General features: G+C 36.2%; 2 protein-coding genes across 7 annotated transcripts in view; one reads left to right on the forward strand and one right to left on the reverse strand.

The window, feature by feature from the left end:
- Nucleotides 1–12,024, forward strand: part of TPP2 (tripeptidyl peptidase 2) — a 50,248-nt gene extending 38,224 nt beyond the window's left edge. For 2 of the 3 annotated variants that reach the window (XM_041478254.1, XM_041478255.1), the window contains 6 exons: nt 1,228–1,379; nt 1,468–1,564; nt 2,435–2,565; nt 3,811–4,018; nt 10,292–10,411; nt 11,056–12,024. In XM_041478254.1, the coding sequence (XP_041334188.1) occupies nt 1,228–1,379; nt 1,468–1,564; nt 2,435–2,565; nt 3,811–4,018; nt 10,292–10,411; nt 11,056–11,145 (798 nt within the window). In that variant the 3' untranslated portion in view covers nt 11,146–12,024. Of the gene's footprint in view, nt 1–1,227; nt 1,380–1,467; nt 1,565–2,434; nt 2,577–3,810; nt 4,019–10,291; nt 10,412–11,055 lie in introns of those variants that run through there. The other variant, XM_041478256.1, reaches the window with a different exon arrangement.
- METTL21C (methyltransferase like 21C) lies at nt 11,918–20,787 on the reverse strand. Of its 4 annotated transcripts, XM_041478258.1 has the most exons (7): nt 20,618–20,632; nt 20,453–20,540; nt 20,290–20,358; nt 16,305–16,466; nt 14,911–15,055; nt 13,261–13,378; nt 11,918–12,706 (listed from the first exon to the last, which is right to left on the reverse strand). In XM_041478258.1, exons 4-7 carry the CDS (start codon nt 16,454–16,456, stop codon nt 12,312–12,314), a joined length of 810 nt encoding a protein of 269 aa, XP_041334192.1. In that variant the 5' UTR covers nt 16,457–16,466; nt 20,290–20,358; nt 20,453–20,540; nt 20,618–20,632; the 3' UTR covers nt 11,918–12,311. The 4 variants fall into 4 exon arrangements, with proteins under 4 accessions (XP_041334192.1, XP_041334193.1, XP_041334194.1 ...); XM_041478259.1 differs by lacking the exons at nt 20,453–20,540; nt 20,618–20,632 and adding an exon at nt 20,697–20,787; XM_041478260.1 differs by lacking the exon at nt 20,453–20,540 and having other exon boundaries at nt 20,618–20,711.
- Between the last annotated feature and the right edge of the window lie 4 nt (nt 20,788–20,791).

Here is a 20,791-nt window from a genome sequence, read left to right on the forward strand (position 1 = left end):
GTTTCAGAAGTGTAGTGTTGAAGTCCATTATTGCAGTTTCTGTCATCATTTTACTTGCTATTTAAGTAGCTTTAACTCCATCTTATACACAAGGGTTAATTTCACTACACAACACTGACCTGGTTTACGGGACGCATTCTCACAAACGTATTCTGGAATAATTGCTAGGAATAATTAAATTGCCACAGTAATTGAGCATGCAACTCAATATTTTGCACCATGTTGCAACCTGGTATCTGGAGTAGTGGTATCTGGAGGATTGAAACTTATGTTATCTTTTCTGTGAATTATCCTGTATGTAAAGTAATGGGACATTTGCCCTCCCTGGTTAGGGAGAGGCTTGTTTAAAGACTGCAACATTAAAACCAAAACAAACAAATGGCCTCACCCTGCATTTTGATATTTTAGAAGCAGTGGATGGAATCTGTTGCTACCTTATTTGCAAACTTGTATGTAAATTGTCAGGAAATGGACTTCAAGAACATGGTCTGAGTTAGGATTTTCCTTTTAAATAGCTGTAACTGGTTCTCTCCTGCTGGTTATTGTCTAGTGTAGCATAAACTCAAACTATAGTCATATTTCTATGCTACCATTTAAGGTTTAAAAAAAAAATCTTGCTGTTGTGTACACTTAATTAGAATTGAGATTCAGGTGAAACTGGACAGTCTGCAGCAGCAAACTGGAAATCAATTGACTGTGGATGCATCAGCTAATTCAGTATGCACATGGAAGAAATAGTATCCTGGGAGTAATAAAGATATCCTATGACATGTTTCATGTTTTTCCTACTGTGGTACTGTTTTTTAGAATTCAGCCATTTTTATTCATTTGTTTATTGCCAGATTTGTAGGATAGAATCTCTTTTTTCCCTTATCTTTTTAAGCAAGTTATTTTTTTAATAAACTAAACAAACAAAAAAACACCTACCTTATTCCCTAACTAATATTATGTAAAATTATGTGAATGTAAAAATGTCAAATTAGCTAAATTTTAGGTTTTCTTTTCTTATGCCTAGTGTGCTGTTCTAATATTTACATCCTTGCATTGCTTAGAATAAAAACTTAAAGCAGTTCCTGAATTTTTACTGTCTAATATCTTTGCTCTCAGAACCCTTACTCACTGTATGTGTAGCTCAGAGTAGATGCTGGCTATGATTTATCTTTCATATGACATGAAAAAAACGTGTACTGTATCCCTCTGAATGTGTTTCTCTTTTCCCACCTCCAGGATGTCCTTACTGTTCATTATCATCTGATACCATCACCATCAAAGAGTAAAAATGGCAGCAAAGAGAAAGAAAAAGAACAGGAAAAAGAAAAAGATGCAAAAGAAGAATTTGCTGAAGCTTTAAGAGACCTAAAAATACAGTGGATGACCAAGTATGTCTGCTGTCATTACTACACAAGCTTGACGTTCACAGAAATACTCAGAATCTATACTTTCATGCTATATCCTCCTCTCTTCTAGGCTGGATACGACTGATATGTATAGTGAGTTGAAAGAAGCATTTCCTAATCATCTTCCTCTGTACGTTGCAAGACTTCATCAGCTGGATTCTGAAAAGGTTATTTAACACTTCCTAAACTTGATTTGTCTCAGTACACCCATGTAGCCTAAACAACTAAGTCTTTCTTTTTGCACATTTGAACTTGAAGTTACAGTACACAGTATTAAAAAGCAGAAATTTCTAATTAGAGTGACAGGTACCACCCTTGACTGTGATTTATTTAATTCCACAGCAGAATAAAAGAAAATATGCCTCACCAGAGTGTGTTTGCTCATCAAGTTATGCCTTGTTCAGTTAAGCACATTTTAAGTTTTCATACTTATGTAGTCTACAATAGTTTTATTCTCAATGGTGCTTACTGAGACAAACACACATCCTATTCTGTTTCTCTTCTGGACTGGTAATTTCTCCTAGCAGCATGACTGAGACAGCTGAGGAAAGTAACACCCTAAAGTGACACAGCTAAATCTGGTTTTCAGTGTTGTCCTCAAAAATGGGAACTGTCAACAGAGCAGTTTGTCTGTGTTTATTATATCTTGAAGACAAACACCTCTGTGCATGTGCTGCCAGCTTGAATATTTTTCATTTCATTCTGATTTTATATTAATTTCTGAATTTAATAACTGCTACATTATTCAGAAGTACTGATTTGTACTGAAAGGTGATTTTCTTTCTGTAAACTCTGCATTTTGCATATTCCAATCTCCAACTATATTTCACAGTTTGTTTTCAGTGAAATGGACTAAGTACGCAGGAAATCTTGAAGACTTTCCAGGGTGTTTTAAGCCAAATTTGAACGAAATGGAGAAAGTAACATGTTGAATGATCAAGTGTTATTTCTGCATAGCTTTGCAATCACCCTAATGTTAGTAGAATCAACAATGAAGTGATTTTATGGTGCTGAACATCTTTATATTCTTCTTTTAGGAACGAATGAAAAGGCTAGATGAAATCATTGAAGCTGCAAATACAGTAATCTCTCATATTGATCAAACAGCATTAGCAGTATATTTTGCCATGAAGACTGATCCCAGACCTGATGCAACTACTATAAAAAAGTACCTACCCAGTAAATAATTTTCTTGCATCCTATTTCTGTAGTCTATGTACTTTGTCTCTGCATGTAAGAAATGGAATGACTGCAACTTTTTTTGATAACTTGTATTATTTTTGTGTGGTACACACAATTTAAAATATGACAACACAATTGTTGTGTTCTCTTATTATATCTCCAGAATGCAGGGACACTGAAACTTCCAACTTTTTATTTATTCAATAAAATAAAGAAGGGTTCTTTCAGGATTTAAAGGTATCAGAAAAATGGGGTTTTAAGTTGTTGTACCAAGCTTAGTCTAAGCTCAGAGGGACCACTGGAGTATTATTGAATGCTACTTGCCTTTTCTTTATATTTTGCAACCTTTCCCATCTGTATTTGAAGACAAAATTTATATCAGCCACAGAAGTAACTGTTTGCTTGCAAGAGATTTTGTTTCAAAAAGTGTGATGGCCATGCTTCAGAGTATTTGAGACCCATTGTTTTTCTTTAGTTTTAGATTGCTCTTCTGTACTATGAGTATGTATATCCTTAGGAAAATAGTATTTTGAAGGTGACACCTTAGTCTGGAGAATAAGTGATGGATTTGTGCATGGTGCTGTTTTAGTAAAAGAATGGCAGCTGTGAATATTAGGCCCTTAAAATGGGAGATGCATCCTTGTGGATTATCTATAAAATAGCAGATTTCAATAGAGAAGCTAGTCTGTCTGTTCTAGCTATCCTGAATCTAGATTTGTGTGTAATTCTAGAGTTGCTGATATAAAAGCAAAGCCTTGACATAATAAACTTAATTCTAGACATTTCTTGGTAAGTTGATCCATTAGGTCATGTGTTTTGAATATAACAGCTGAAATTGAATACCAAATTCAGTGGTGCTTTAAATGGATGCAATTCCTTTGAAGTCAGCTGAATTATATCTGCTTATGTTAGTGGTGGATTCAACTCTCTGTTTATAATGCCAGGAACTATAAAGCTGTATTTCTAGATGCTGACTTACTTTTAGAATCTTGAGTTGCCCTTGCCTTAAGTCATCTAAGGCATTTCATACTTAGAAGAATGATTGAGTATCTTTAAATGCATAGTGTCTTTGGGTAATCTTTTATGGTTAGTTTAATTTATAGTAAATAGCCTTGGGTGGGACTGTGAACTTTTGAGCTTGAACTGAGTTAGCACTGTTTCTGTTCTTAAGGAGGTATCCACAAAAGATGCTAAGTATTTTTCATACTGTTTTTTTTTTTTTTCTTCCTAGTGAAATGGAAAAACAGAAGAGTACTTTAGTGGATGCACTTTGTCGAAAGGGAAGTGCGCTGGCTGACCAACTTCTTCATCTACAGACCCAAGAAGGGGCTGCTTCCAGTGATGCAGAAGGCAAAGATGAGGATCATGAAAGCTGCTCAGAAGCTTTGACAGAGACATTCTGGGAAACAACAAAATGGACTGATCTTTCTGACAGCAAGGTAAGAGACCAGAGCAGGTTTTTTTTTCATTTGCTTGTTGGGTTTTCTGATGGTTTCTTCTGGAATTATGCACGGCCTTTGTATGCACAGCCTTGTACATTCCTCCCTTCTACTTTGCCATGATGTCCCGCCTGTACTTTGTGCTTCCTTTATGACCTTTTTCTACAGAGATTTTGTCAAGCCTGTCAAATCCATGGTAGGCCCATCCCTGTTCAAGTGAATGTAGAAGTTAAGGGAAGGGTGTAAGACAGTACCAGATTTCCACAAAAAAGCTGCTTCCTTTATTGAATTGCTTCTTTGTGTACTTTCCAGGGAATATTTTCGATTAACCTCTGCGCTCTTGTAGCTGTACACACAGAGGTGTGCAGCACCCCACCCTGTTCAGTCCTGCATGCTGTAGCCTCTTCCACACTATGGACAAGAGAAGTTTTGTGTTTTGCTGTCAGTAATGTCTGTAGAGGTAAAGGAAGAAACCCTTGGAAATAATTACACTAACATATTTATTAGCACAGACTTCCCTCTAATTTCAGCATTCCTGACCCCAAGGTCTAAATTTTTTTTCTCCTTTGTTCAAGGCAGCAATTTCAGAAGGGAAAAAAAATCCATTGTAGGCGATTAATTATGTAGCTTTTAATTTAGAGAGGTTATGACTTGGTATTTTTAACTTTTGAGCTATTGATGTTAATTAGTTTCTGAACTTAACTGTCACATATGGCTGGGTTTTAGTGGAAGATGAAGTGACCAGGGTATTTGTTGATAATTATGTAAAATTACCAAAGTGCTTCAGATTGTTACAAAAGAAAAACTTATACAAGTAGAGAAAAACAAACAAGGTAAAGCATTTAACTTCCTTCACAGTAGATAAACTTCCTGTAAGAACTTGTGCTTTTGGTGGAGGCCTGGTCAGGAAGGTTGATGGTGCTTACCCTCCTTACTTTAATGTATATGTCCTTGTGCACATACATCTTTTCAGCGTATCTCTTCTAATCATTAACTGACGATAATATCATGTGGTAGCAGATTTTGTGCTTCAGTCACGTTGTTTGGCACATGATTTTCTTGCTGTCTGTTTGTAAATGCAGTACTTTGCTCCAGCACAGTAACCCCTGGTTTATTTGTCTCCTGCTCTTTTTTTTTTTTTTTTTTTTTAAAGCTGATGGGAATAATTTCAGTGGAAGAATTCCAATATAGACATTTTGTTGGGAGTTTTACTCTTTGGCTTTTATTTCAAGACAGATAGCATTGCTGAGCTGTGTGCTTTGGGCCTTGAATAAGTAACTCTGATTTGAGTTCTATGGATTAGGAACCTCTCTCTTTGACTGTCTTAACCATGGATTTGTCAAAGTATATATTCCAGTTTTGCTCTGAAAATTGATTCTTCTGTATTGTTAAATTGGTACTAAAAGATCAAAACTTACCTAGATTTTTTTAGCATTTCATATGGAAATAACTTCCATCCTGTTTATGTAGTAGGTTTGTCTTCTTTTTCATACTTTGAGTTTTATTACTCAAATTGAAATCTAAACTGATTGACTGTTATGAGACCTACAGAGCTACTTGTAAGGTGCAAAAACAGTCAGTAAAACAAAAGCCTTCCACACAAGCAAAACTAATCAAGGAATTCATTCACCACTTCCCATGGGCTGGCAGGTGTTCAGCCATCTCCAGGAAAGCCAGGCTTCATCATATGCAGCCATGATTTGGGAAGATAAACACCATTACTCTAAACCTCCACCTTTTCTCCTTCTTACCCAGCTTTATTTGCTGAGTATGGTGCCATATGGTGTGGGATATCCCTTTGGTCAGTTGGCATCACTGTCCTAGCTGTATCTGCTCCCAACTCCTTGTGCACCACCAGCTTCTCACTAGTGCAGTGGGATGAGATGCAGAAAAGGTCTGGACTCTGCAAGCACTGCTCAGCAACAGCTAAAAGATTTCTGCCTTATCAACACTCTTTGCAGTACAAATCAAAAACAAAGCCCCATACCAGCTGCTGTGAAGAAAACTAATTAGCCCATCCTAAACCAGCACAGATTGAAAGTGGAACAGCCGAGTCAGATAGGGGATAGACCTTGTGTGAAATTCCTTCAAAGAAGAGTTGTCAAGAGACAGCCAGCTTATTCTGAAGCAGTGTGTTGGAGATGAAAATGTGGAGCTCTACTTTTATGTAGACATGGCTGTGTAATACTGGCACTCGAAAGATGGAACATCTGGGTGAGAAAGGATGGAAATCAGGCATTTAAGTACTGCACTGATCATTGAATTATATATTGATATGATTTAAGATAGAAGCATTGCTCTAAGTGCATTTAGCTCTAAGCTTCCTATAAAGTTCATGCAGCTGTCAGTAATTAAAAGGCTAAGTAAATTTTTGAAAACCAAGAGAGACCATGCTTTCTTTTAGGTTAAAGTGGAATCAGGAGCATCATCACTTTTCTGTCTGTTTCTTCTCACCTTCTAGTAAATAAAGTACTGTCCCTTGTTTCATCTCTCCTCTGCAGATGTAGCACCCGGGCGCCACAGGGCATTTGGTAGTTCCTTTGACTTGTCTGTTTGTCACTGAAGTAACCTGCTTGTCACCATATTGTAGCAAGTATGTAGGGAAGTAACTTTAATTGTGATAGTAAGCACATTTGTTCATACTTTCAGCTATTATCTGAACGTTCATTTTAAACTAAACACAAAAGAAAATATTTATGTCCCCTGTGTACACAAAAGCATTTTAAATAAACTCCAGTTAAGACAGCTTTATGCAGCAGGTATTTGATAGATTATGCAAACATGATTATGGTAGCACTTTATTTTCCTAGAACATGGCTTTAAATTTTCTAGGCCAAAATCCTGTTTTAAACACAACTGCTACAGAAGAGTAGTAGGATTTTGTGTGTTTGTTATTGGGAATGACCAATCTGTAGAATGTAATGCCCCTCAACCTTTATTGGCTGTGGGAAAAAAACAAAAAGTCACACTTAAAAATAAGTTTAAAAACAAGTAAAAGGCCTATACCTTTCCATCTTATCTTTTAAACATCTTTAACCTGGATTGTTTTTCCTGATACAGTTTATATTGTCAGATGCAGCTGTCTCTTCCAGCTGATATTATTCAGTCACTGCCAAAAATGTGTTGCTAGATATTTGATTCCTTTAACGCCCCTTGCTTCCATGAAAATGAATATTTTTTTTATTGATGTCGTTTTTATTTATAATAGGGCAGTTAGTAGAGCACAGAAGAATCAACAAGCGTAGCTAAGAAAGCCTAGTTTATTACTATAGATGTATATGAACCTGTAAAAGCTCATTTGTTGGGAATTGTAAATATTACAACTTTAGTGTTCTTATAAATAGCTGGAGTATATTACCTAGAGATTGTATTGTTTAACCTTGTATTTTAACTATAGATAAATGTAGGAATATTTTAATCAGCTCTTTAAATGGTTAATTAATTGATTATACAAGTCTGTTTCCATAGGTAACAACATTAGGATACTAGGAAAGTTTCATTAGGCATTTTAGTATTGCTGGATTCAACCATACTTTTTTAAAGAGTGTTTTCTAGCTTTTAAATACTTCAGCTCCCCAGATGTCTTCAGAGAGATCATTTCAGCATTTTACTGTCCTAAATATGCATCTTTATAGCCAATGGCTAGTTAGGAGGTGGACAACCAAACACATTCATGGGTCTGTGTCCTAGCACACGCAGTATTCCAGGCCATTAGTTGGGGAATAAAGTATCTTAACAGTGATTTTTTCCCCCAGTATCCTAGAAGCATGCATTGCCTTTTCTCAGTACAATTTCTGGCTCATATTGCTTTTATGCAAAAGTTGGCCTTCATTATATTTATTATATAATTTATTATTTCATTATATAGTTATGAAATAATATCAAATACTTCAAAGTCATTACTGTTATCTAACAATTTGGTTTTGGATACTAAAAATAGGTTTCTTTCATGGTTTTATACATTCAGATAGCAGCTGTTTTCTCTGTTATATCTTAATAGCACTCCAATTTATGTTTTCCTTACACATATCAAGGAATCATAACTTTTACTTCTGTGATCTTATAAAGCTTGCAGTATTTTATCTATAAGACTTAATTTGGCCAATATATGTAGAAATTGTAAAGTACTATTTCTTATCTAACATCTTTTGTTTGTAAACAAATTCTGATTTTCAGAGCAACTCATGCATTGTTCATAACTTCTGAAGTGCTAATGAATTTTTAGTAGTTTTGCTGAACTTTGATTGTTGATTGGGGTTTTTTTTCCGAACACTAAGACAGAAATTATTATGTTAGGAGCTCTTGGAGCATTGTCTTAAATCCTTTGGTTCAGCAGAGAACCTTTTTCTCATTTAGAAATACCCAACCTTTTATTTAGCCAGAGCAAGGGTATTTCGTAAAATGCTTTGTTTTCTTGCCACAAAAACTCTAGGAAGCCCTGTTACGAAAGAAATGCTGTCAAGTGGCTTTCCTCCTGCCTTTATCACTGATGTTCAATAACCATTCAAAACTTACAGGGTCAGGTAAGAGCTTTCTTCATAGAGCAGTGACATTATTTCTGGTTAGCCTCAGAAATGTTATATTTGCTGAGAGCTCCAATGCATTTTTCATTTGATTTTTTTGTTTGTTTGTTTTTTTTGTTTTGTGGTTCTATCATCTTTTACAGAAGAGAAATTTTTTTTTTTAAGTTTAGCTAGCCAACTAAGTTTGCTAATAGATCCACTGAGCAGTTATTCAGAAATGTTTGCTAATGTGTCTTGCTTTAGGAAAATATCCAAAATAATTGGATTGAGAATGCAGCATGCAGAGTATTTTTCCAATAGCAGTATTTGGAAAATTGTATATGTGAATGGTGCTGTATGCTCATTGTTGCATATATGTGTGTTTTGTAAGCTACAACAGCTTAAGTGAATATTTCAATACAGCAAAATAAGTATTTGAAGACAGAAGAAGAACGAGCAACTCTTGAATACTTTGGCATAGTTGTCTTGAAGCTTTAAAATTACACCTTGACTTGCTTGATAATTAAGTTTATTTCTTTTTTATATTTTAACTATTTATTGATTCTGCAAAGACTTGTGCATGTGATTAACATTAACATTAAGTGGAAGTATTCAGGCTGCTAAAACTAGACAGGTTCTTCACTCCTGGCAAGATTCAGATCTCTGGTTCCTTAATGTTTATATTCTTGAGAAATACTTAATTTTTATTCTGTAATGCAAAATGTATTTCTGATCATCCTTGAAGGGTTTCTGTTAGCTTTTCTTGATGGGATATTTTAAGTGGGAAATCTTCAACCTTTATTGCGGAGTCAGAGCAAAGGAAAAGTGTTGTAGTGAATGAGGGGAAATGAATAGCAAGCTCTAATAAGATTTCATAAACACTACCAACAACAGACACACCGCCATATTCACCAAATATACTGCTATGTCACTCTTCAGTAAAAATAAAAAGTATCTTGTTTACTGTGAGTGTTCCAAAGGGACTATATGAAAGTGTCTTGATTGCTCTAATTCTTAGTGCTGCAACTGGTGAAATGGTTTGAACCATCTTGCAACACCCTGAATGCTGTCAGTGGTCGGGTGTTAAGAACCTACATTTATTAGGTCTTAGGTAGACACATTCATTTGCTCACATGAACTACTGCATTGGTTAGGACTGCTTTTTTGAAATGAATATTGTCAAGAAGGAGCTTTTTTTATCATCACTTCTTAAAAAGTTACCAATAGTGAAGAGCTGACCTAAAACCTGAGGCTTGTCTTCATGCTTACCTGTCTTCATTGCTTGTTTATAATTATGTACATTTCTCTGTCTTTGTCTGTATATATCATTCACCGTATACATCCATACTTGTTTCTGCAGTAAGTTTGTGACTACCTAGGAATTAAAATTCTCAATTTGGTTTTTGCTTCTCTGGGTCAAAAATATACCTGCCTGGTTGGTGATTCTTTAATTATCTTTTTAATGTGCCTTACAGTTGCCTGTAGAGATTGAAAATCCAAAAAAGCTAGAAATGTGACAAAAAATTAAAATAGTGACATCTGTGTTACATAAGTTCTGAAGTCAAATATGTTTGTGAAGTCAGAAGTAGTCTCTAGGAAGTTCATGTTTATGACTACTACTATGATTCATCTGTTATACTGCAAATATCTTGTGTAAATGTTTTATTTTGCATCACTTCTGCTACCTGAACAAAATTTGATCTCACTTGTTAAACCTTGTAAGATATTAAAATAACTAATTTGCTTTGTTTTTTTAAAATTTGCATTGTAGGTTTTGACTTTTGCCTATAAGCATGCATTGGTAAATAAAATGTATGGAAGAGGGCTCAAGTTTGCCACAAAACTTGCAGAAGAAAAGCCAACAAAAGACAACTTAAAAAACTGCATTCAGGTAAGGAGTGCTTGGCCAAGGAATGGGGCCTGTGTTCATGCTGCATAACCTTTCAGAAGTAAGATATAAGTCTTCTGGAATTTTTTGTACTCTTCTCATTTTAGAAAGCACTAAATGTAATATTTTAACTTTATCCAGGTTTTGTAACTCAGCCTTCATTTGAAACAGTGATTTTTTTTTTCCTTTTTCTAGAATAACTTGTTTGTGAGTAACTGTTGTTTTTAGATTTACTTTTTGGAACATACTTTGGGGCATAAAGGAAGTAGAGACAACTTAGTCAAAGATACCTGCATAAAAATCCCCTTATGTTGCTGTTTTACCACTGGGGGTTTTTTTACTATTATTAATCATTATTACTTTATTATTAATCAATTATTACTGCTCGTAGAACTTAAGGGAGAATTAATGGGAATTCCTAAGATTAAATTCTTGTGCATTGTGTTGAAAGAATGTGGATCATATAGAATGGGGAGGAGGGGTCTTCTTCAGGACTGAGGAATTCACAGCTTACCAGATCTCCAATCTGTTGTCTTTCTGATTATAGACATTTTTAGTAATGTGTTGATATCAGTGCAGTGTTTGTTTAGATTTAGATGTTAAAAAAAGTAAGATTCATTTTTTTAATGTGTGCTTTTTTTCTTCAGCTGATGAAGTTGCTTGGATGGACTCATTGTGCAACTTTCACTGCAAACTGGCTTCCTGTCATGTATCCACCTGATTATTGTGTATTCTAGAGAATCAACAATTGTAAAATCAAAATTATTTTATATGGGACAGGATAGGAAAAGAGAAGTTTGACTTTTTATTAGAACGCATGTTTTCATTACTGAATGCTGATTATTAAATTGTGTGTATTTATCAGTAAGGGCACCTGGGTATGGCTTAATACCTGTTAACCTAACTCCTGCCATCAGGGAGTTTCTTTATTGTGCATCCCATTGCTGGCAATGGATGTGCCAGAACTGCCAACATCAAGGATTTGGAATTAGTTTGGAAAGAATTACTGCATGCATGTTATGTTCCAAATTGTTACTTTGAACTGCAAACCTGTAAAAGTTCTGTATTTTTTATGGTACACTAAATTTTAACATGTTTGATCTTAATTTCAATTGTATGAAGGCCTTAAAGCTACTTCAAGAGTAGCTAAAATCTTACTTATTAGATGAAAATAATGGACACCTGTATTATTTGCAAGAGTTTACATTTAATGTTTTTGAGAAAAATTCAACCTCTCAAATGGTTACAATGTTTCTCAGAATTGCTGATGCATAGGTACTCTTGTAAATTTTCAAAACTCTTCATTTTGGAGTGATTTCAGGTAAACTTAGAAATCCTGGTTAAGCTGAGTATCAGGACAGGCTGATACGTGTATAAAAGTGCCAGACAGTTACATGTTGATCAGATATTGTAAAGCTATACATAGATGTTTATTAATGTTAAAAATACAAAACACAGCAGAATAAATGTGCAAAAATGAAGATCAAAATACCACCATGTTCACTCTGATACTTTAAAAGGTTTTTATAATGAATAAAAATACTGAAGCTAAAATTGTATTGGTTTCTGGATGAGTACCTAAATAAAATGTGGTGAAAGAAAGCTTACAAACAGCAGAGGTTCAGTGCAGCCCAAAAGATCAATGCTTTTTGTTAAAGCCTTCTTACTAACATTGTTCTTTCAGTGGAGGGGAGTTGGTCAGTTTGAACAGGTCATATTTATCAACCAGAGACAAACTGCTATATCTTTTTCCTTGCTGGGTTTTTTTTCTATTTGCAATGCAAAACTTAGATGCAACTGCAACTTTACAACCATAAATGCACAGATGGTTCAACATAATCTTGGGAAGCATTCCAATTTGTGAGGTGCTGCTGCTAAATCAAGATCAGTAATAGTTTTCTCTTTAATTCTTTCTTACTGTGGCTTTAAGCAGCTTGACATTTGATTCTGGAAATTCTGCTAGAATGGTTGTGTTAAATATACTGCAAACTTTTTCCAAAAATTCGTAGTCTGTACTGAATCTGAATTTATTTGCCCATAGTAATACTGTTCCTGGCTTACAAAAGTACACCATTGTTGCTAGCAGGGGGTCCAGAGCTCCATGATGGTACACAACATCAGTTGCCAGTATGAAATCATAATGGTAAGTTGATACAGGAAAGTCTTCATTGAGGCCTTCTCCCCATACCAGTTTTCTCACTTCAGGTTTGTGCATATTCAAGTTCTCTGTATTTCTTGAAATATTGTATGAGAGATTTTCAAGAACTTCAGGCAAATCAGTAGCTGTAACATGAGCCCCTAAAGAAGACATGAGTTTGTTAATCCACAGAATCACTAAGGTTGGAAGAGACCTTCAAGATCATCTGTCCAACCATGAACCCAGCACTGCCCTAATTGCCCCTAAACCATATCCCCAAGTCCCACATCCAGATGCCTCTTGGATACTTCCAGAGACAGTGACTCCACCACCTTCCTGGCCAACTTATTCTAAGGGTATCTAACCACCCTTTCTGTAAAATAAAAAAAATTCTAATATCAAATCTGAACTTCCCTGGCACAACTTAGGGCTGTTTGCTCTTATCCTTTCACTTGAGACAGGGCAAAATTCATAGGTATGTAGTTGAACATGTTTGAAGCTTTATCTGCATAACTGGTCCAGCCTCCCACTTCCCCATAACGAGGGTAATTTAGTTAACAAAACAGTATTTTACAGTGATTTTCGTTAAAAACAACAACAACAAATGAACAGTTACAAAGTTTACTTCAACTGTTGTTTCATTGCCTTAAAGTGACAATGGCAGATCTAGATCATCATTCACTAGAAATTCAAAAGGAAATACAAATTTACCAACCTAAGATGCAGGCCACAATGGAAAGCAAGCCTGTTCCAGCTCCGATTTCCAAAACTTTTTTGTCTTTGAGGTTGAATTGTTCTTGATTTGATTCCAGATACTGAGATAAAGCCAGTGCCTAAAATGGTTAACACATATCCATAAGAGGGTAAGAGCTAAGTTGCACAAAAACTCATTAGGTGTTTTTATATAAGGGTGTTGTGTCTTTTTAGTATAATGAGAAACACTGAAGGGTGTAACAGAAATGTAAGATGGGAAGAATTGTGATGCATCCTGGTTTTTTAATATAAAAAAATACCCTAAAGCAGTTTATTTTTCATTTTAAGTTTATGTGATACTGATTTACTACACACTTCTACATGAGTCCTCTGACAGCTCAAGACAGAATCACAGAATAAGCTGAGTTGGAAGGGACCCACAAGGATAGGCAGTGTTAAGATGTGAACCATACAGTCAAAACAGCAAAGTTTAACAATATGTAGGAAGTAATGGTCTGGTTTATTATAAATGTTATGCTGTACTATCATTATTATACAGTAACTTTAGGCTTCAGCAGAGATTTTTGATAAACTTTTTTGTTTCCATTTTTTTAGCAAAGAAGATATTGAAAATTGGTTATTTACAAACTCTACACTTGTTTATTGATAATAGTATAACCTTTGAGAAAAAACAAAACTGCACTGTATGAAAATATTATTAGGCCTTTGTAAAGATTTTATCAGCAGAATATAAGTGGGCTGTTTATTAACAACATAAACTGATGCCAAAGAAACTGTCTTCCCCTTTTTGCTTCTCTTCTTTAGAATTGTGTTACTGTTTTAACTCTTGTGCTTTTCATAATGCAACACTGTCTACCTGCTCTGGGAAAGCTGACAGCTAATGAATCACCAGTCCAATTTGTGCAACCTCTCAATTTTCTTGGAGAGTTTTACCATCTGCATTCTGACACTTGATTAATGTGCGAATTGATGATCTGACATTTCAGAATAAGATCCTGTTTCACCCACCCATATGCTCTCTATTGTTTTGAAATTGTCTGCCATTTTCTTGTGAGCTTTTTAAATAAATGTGGATCTGAACAATTTTGAAATCCTGATTTTTCTTGTCTTTATCAGTTGTATCTCTCTTCCCTCAAAGGCAAGTTTTCTTAGTCTGCGTAAAATTCTGTTTTTAAGAGTGGGAGAAGCAGAGACTGAAGAACTGCTTACAAGTATGATTTTCCATACTGTAATGAAACTGTTCCAGCCTTTTCTTTAAAAGAAGCACATTTAGTAATTTTAATATCTTTTATTTATTTCATCTCTCACAGTTTTGTTTTTCAGCCTCCTTTTAGTACTGCTGATTACTTACTTCCCAGCAGTGACTGATTGGAAGCATGGAGGAAGCTGAATGTTTCTTCCTGAGTTCCCTTACTGAATTTTTTTTCAATCTCTACATCCAGTGTACAAATGCTTTGGTGCCATAGTCCTTTTGGCATGAACTGGCAAATTACCCTAAGGCAGAGTTTTCTGCTGAAGGACTTCATTTTGCATAGGGAAACTTCCAATGTCAGAAGTATCATCTAAGAAAGCTTCTTTAATATTTGTGTGCTCTTGTCCTGGTTTGCTCTTGTGTCACGTGAGCTTTCTGCATGTGGTCTTGTGTACTTACCCCTGGCCATACCACGGCTCCAAAGTGTTCTATGGACTCCTGAATGACAATCTGGTGGCCAACGTACGTATAGTGCTCCTTATCAAAGTAGTGTGAAACTCTGGGAACCCAGTTCTGCAGTATTTTAAGAGTTACTGGTGAGCCTGTGAGAGAAAAGTTGAAATGTCATGGTTGTGTGTGCAACTTGTTAAAGGGTAAAAAGTATTTTACAAAAACAGTATGTGGGCATGTGGACTAGAAAAGTTCTCAAGACATTGGTCTTGAATCATAGAATAATTAAGGTTGGGAAAGATTTGGAAGTTCATTAAATCCAGCCATTAGCCAACTCAGCACTATGTTCATTGCTAAAACATGTCCCCACATCTGCACATCTTTTGAGCACTTCCGTGGGTGGTGATTCTACCACTTCCTTGAAACAGCTTGTTCCAATGCCTGACCACCCCTTCAGTGAAGGCTAGTTGCTGTCCAAAACCAGACAGTCTTGGTGGCCAGGGAGTGAAAGGAGCAATGGTCATTTCCTGCCATTCCAGGTATTCACATAAGCAATTCATATATAGAAACGAGCCTTTTAGGAAAAGCTACCAATTCAAATATAAAACTCTGCTAATAACATCCAGAGGCTTTTTTTCAGGCTTGTATTTTGGTGTTTGTGCTGTAGATTTCATTTGTGAGGCCAGCAGCTCTAGAACAGCAAGCTGCTTTTTACATAAGGACTTAGGATTTACATCCTACACTGAAGAAAACCTAACTCTTAGTGGTTGTTTTTTAAGCATTCTTCCACAGAAGGAGGGTTGTAAGGTGCTTTTTATGTTGGCATACACAATAGTTCAGCAAGTCAGTGGTACAGTTGTCCTAGGGTGTCTCATCATAGTGAGGAGACTCATGGCTGAGGTTCTTCAGATCTGTGCTGAGGCTGTTCCATTTGATCTCACTGAACACAAGGACACTATTCTGAATGGCTGAACTTTTGTTGCAAGGATATGCATAGAATTATGGGAAAAATTTGCTCTGGATTTTAACTGATGCCTGCCTGGAATCCTTAGTAGCTGTTGGAGCAGTTTAGCCTGTTAAAATCTGCAATAACATGGTTTCAACAGTGCCAGCCCAATCAATGCATATTATAACCATATCTCTTTTGTAAGAGATTTTAACTGAGAAATAATTCTTAGTTGTCTAAATAAAATCCAGAGACCTTTTTAAATATATTTCTTAATTATTGAGATAGAGGGGTATTTCTTGTAGATTTCATCTGATAATATATGCAAACATGAGGGGAAAAAATGGGGGAAATTGGATATCAAAGGAAAAGTTGCATGATGACATCTAATGTTTGAAGACTGACAAAAATCAAAATATGATATGTTAGCATGCCATAGCAATTGCAGCATTTAAATTTGACTAAACCTGTGTCAGATTCTGCATGCTCGGAGCTGCAAGTGCAGTTTTCTGAGTTGTACTGCTCTTCACAGGCTGCTTCTTCCTCAGATTGGCAGTCCATTGTTCTTTGAATTTTGCTGGGGAATAGTGGCTGCTGTGCTGAGATCATGGCAAAAGAGCTGAAACAGAAGGGAAAAAATAATGTTATAAAATCTTCCAGGCACTCTCTTCATATGGAATATGTCTGGAAAAAGACAGTGAGTAGTTTAGGTGGCCTTTGGTGGCCTTTTGGAGTTTTTTTCAGTGATGGATTGAAGAAACAGGATGAGATGGGACATCTCCACTCCACTGCATGGTACGAGCTGTTTCTGGGAATGTAGTAACGCTGTCAGAATTTTTCTTCTCTCTCATTTATAATTTTTACCATCATGTTTATTTTATAATTTATGCAGAACCTTAGAATTATGTCACTGAATTGATACCTCTAGTCAGCCTGAAAATTGAGCTACTCGAATAAGTTGAAGCAATAGCTGAGGAAGATAACTGTCTCTTAATATCGGTGACTTTTTATCTGTGTAATTTACTATTTTCAAAAAACTTGCGACATGATTCCAGAGATAAAACTGTTTCATTTGCTGCAGTCAGTGCTCTTGATTTTGTCTCCTTGCATAGAGTTGCTTTCTCTTCCCTGTCTTTTCCTGCAGAACAGCCAACCCAGTTATACTGCAGAACTGCAGAATGTGCAGATGGCAGTCAGGAAATCATTGCAGTGAGAAGATTGAATCCATAAGATTTTTGGATAACTCTCTCTGTTATCCCCAGGATACAGGGCAGCACCCAGTCTAAGAAGGAACTGATTGATACCAGCTGGCATCAATAAAAGCAGGAACAGTACTTAATACAGATTTGCTTGGAGAGACATAGGTCAGTGAAATTCTTTGCTTGACTAGAGTTTTCTTCAGTGAAGCACCTATGTATATACATATCTCTGTGAGTGTGTGAAAATTAGATATAGATATAAATATATACACAGAGACATCTATATGTAAAGAGCAAAAGGTTCATAACTTGCTCTGGCCAGAGGCTGTACATGTTCACTTTCCCACATAACGTGATGGCTGGAGTGAGCTGTGGTTTTATCCATGATAAAAACATTTGTCCACTCTGCTCATTTTTGAGACTGCCTATTTGCTCTCTCCAGCCACAGGCACTGCGAAGTGTTGTATCATTTGGGTTGCATCATACTGCAGGAGGCTGTTTCACATATCCTCACTGGAAGGGATAAATCTTTGGCAGTGGCCAAGATGTTTAGCAATGCCTGCAGGTATTTTTTAAGGAGCAGTGTGACTGCTGACTTATGTGAGTGATTTAATTTGCACATGATATTGACACCATTGCAATTCTACTGATACCTGATATATTCCTTATTGCTGCTCTGTTTATTGACAAGGACAGGATTTCTGTTCTAATTCCTCTGACACTGCATTTTCGCCATCTTGGCGGTGATTTTGTACTGCAACAGAAAAAAGTGTTTTAAAGTGCTTTAAATAGATTTCTGCACTTTTTTTTTTTTTTCTTCAGAGGGCCTCCATCTGGCTAGTAACAAGATCTAGCTTTCCTCTGTGGTGTATGATTTGAGGTAAGATGAAGGTTGGTAAGAGACTGAAGTTAATGGTGCAGTCACTGCATTCCCTGACGTGAGTGAGTGCGTCCATGTGCACATTCCACATGTCACAGTGTGCCTCCTTCCAACTGTAATGGGTTTTTTCATTTAATCAAAAGTAGCATTCTGGATTTGAGCAATGTCTCCTTTTCATGCCTTAAGCTAGAATAAAATCTGCTCATGTTTTAATGTTGTAGGAAATCTCTGTGAAAAATATTTTCAGACTTGTGCAATTGGGAGGGTACATAATGAAAAGGGAAGAATCTGTCAGAACTGGTGATGGCTACAGCCAGAAGACATTTGGTTGAAGACACAGTCTTCTGAACATTTTGTGTTGAAACCTGCAGAGCACTACATTCTCATATTTGGGGGTTTGGGGTGAGTGTTTGTTTTGGTGGGGTTTTTTGTAAGGCTCTTGTAGCCTTACAAAAATGATTTGTGCTATTTAAGTGAAAAAAACAATCCTGAAACTAAAAAGTAGTATAAAACTTTACCTTGTCCAGTAGTCTACTATGTATAAAATCATAAGCCTTGTTTAAACTGTTAATTTGTCAGTTTGGGTGGAAAATGATCCCCCTGTATTTTTTGTCTTGCTTAAGCAAGCTCTTACTACAACAGGCCAAAATTTTGGTTGGCTGTGGGTGGCAGTGAATTCCAGAAAATAGCTTGGAAACATGCTTGATAAATACAAATTTGTTTATCAGCTATTTGCTGCTATTAACCTGCAGCAAATAAAATTGTATCTCTGATCCTGATATATATCTATACCCTATTTATCACTCATTCAGACTGAGCTCTAACTCGATTAGATATATTATGTTACATTTTCAAGATGAAAATTGTTATGCTTTCCCTCACTTTGTCCTTTGAGTTCCTCTAAAATGGGAGTCTGCTTAAATATTTACAAAGAAACCTTGCTGGTTTTAGTAAATTCATTAAAATGATCAGGAGGCCTAAAATCCACACCAGTGGTTACCCTGCTGCTGGTGTGGTCCTTAAGTCCACAAGTTGCCTGAGCTCAGAGGTGGTGATTTGGGGGGATAAACACTATGCACTCTGTGTTTGTATGTCACCTGACACACTGGGCTCTGGTTTTCGGCTGGAGCTTCTGGATGCTATAATAATATCTTGTAGTGGTGTAGCTTTTGCTAAACAGAAAGGGGTTTATGACTGTGTATATATGCATATATATGCATGCTCATTCTACTGCCATAATTATTCAATGACATATTTCATAGGAGTTAAAAGTAAGTCTTTTCTTAGCTGCAAACTACAGGACCATTTTAGTCTTATGAATGCAAGAAGTCAAGTATATTAGTGTCTTGGCCTTAATGATGCACAGCTTTATTTGTCATTTTAAATGACAAACTTCCTGAAGGCTACAGGCACAAGTGAATATTGAGAGGCTATTTGCAAATAGGTGGTGTTTGCATTATTGCATTCTTTATGCAATATATGTTCAAGTTGGTGCAGTGTTCATAGAATTACAAATACCAACATTTCTCACTATTTTGACATTTTCCTGATCCATATTTTACTAAAAATTATATATCTCTAAAAGAATTTTGGTTTGATAATGTTGCAAGCAAAATCTGTTCCCTTAGAAAACATTGGCTCTTTCTGAGTGTTAGCAGCCAGGTTTTTTTCCAAATTAGTCTTGTTGGGAAATGATTATCTAAATTCTTTCAGAGTTTTTAAACCAGTATTGACTTCATTAATCATCTTAAGCTGTTGTGAACAAAACTTAGAAAATCACATTGGATTTCTTCAGAACCTAAGGAAGAAAGAAGAATTCACAAAACTATATCTATTTGACAATATTACATAAAATTAACAAGGTAACACTTAGGGGAAAATTGTAAGACGATGATAAACCTTAAGGTAACAGGCCCCTATAAGAATAAACTTTGTGCCTCTTAAGCTGCTGAAATCAATTGCTTGGAAAGAGCTTTTAATATCCAGTTATGTGGCCAAAAAAGAGTAGGTTAGTGAGCAGTGCTGTCACTGGGTCTTCAGCTGCAAACACAACTCTGCTGAAATGTGTTTCATCTCAGCGCAGAGTTGCTCAGTGTAGTCTGTGTTAGTCAAAATATTTGGGCAAAAGCCAATTTCATTTGCTCACGTGTGTGGTCTGGTCTTTGCAAGTGCAGTCTGTTCTTTTCAAGATCAGGTTTAACCATACATTAACATCTGTTTTAGAACTCATGCAATTTTCTCATGTTACCTTGATCTAAATTTAAAAAAAATAAACACCAACACTACAAATGCTAGGAAACAAAGGAAAAGTCAATGTTAGGAACATCACTATAGTAAATACTGAATCTACAAGACAAACGCACCCAAATGCCGCAGTGACTGTCACTCCGCACGAGACAGAGAGCTGGATTCTGTGGGCTCACTGAGCTGACCTGAAATACAAGAATTCAAAGGTATTTCTGTCGTTAGTTAGCAGGGAACACAAAGGCACGTCAGACGAGGTTAGCTGGGCAGCTGTGTGGGTACCTGATGTGACAGAGGGCATGGGAAGTTTCCTGTGGGTGGATGCACGCTCCAGAGGTATTTTATACAGGCGTGCACCTGAAAAGAATAACTTTCCCCTCCAGCCAGTCAGATTGCAGGTTATTTAGAGTAACATTACCAGGCAGCGCTCGAAGAACTTACACTTACCATGTTACACTTAAGACTTCCACATGTGCAGTACAAAATCAAAAACCCTGTTAGACTTTGAAGCCCCAGGCATACAAACCTTTCTCGGCTCCTCCAGACTCTTGTTCTGTTTTTGCAGACGACGCCATTCCCTGTGTTCGCCTTACGTCAGCGGAGCTGAACCAAGCCAGCAAC

This window comes from Pyrgilauda ruficollis, unplaced genomic scaffold (genome assembly GCF_017590135.1).
Source record: "Pyrgilauda ruficollis isolate IOZ18807 unplaced genomic scaffold, ASM1759013v1 scaffold44, whole genome shotgun sequence".
Lineage (NCBI taxonomy): Eukaryota > Metazoa > Chordata > Aves > Passeriformes > Passeridae > Pyrgilauda > Pyrgilauda ruficollis.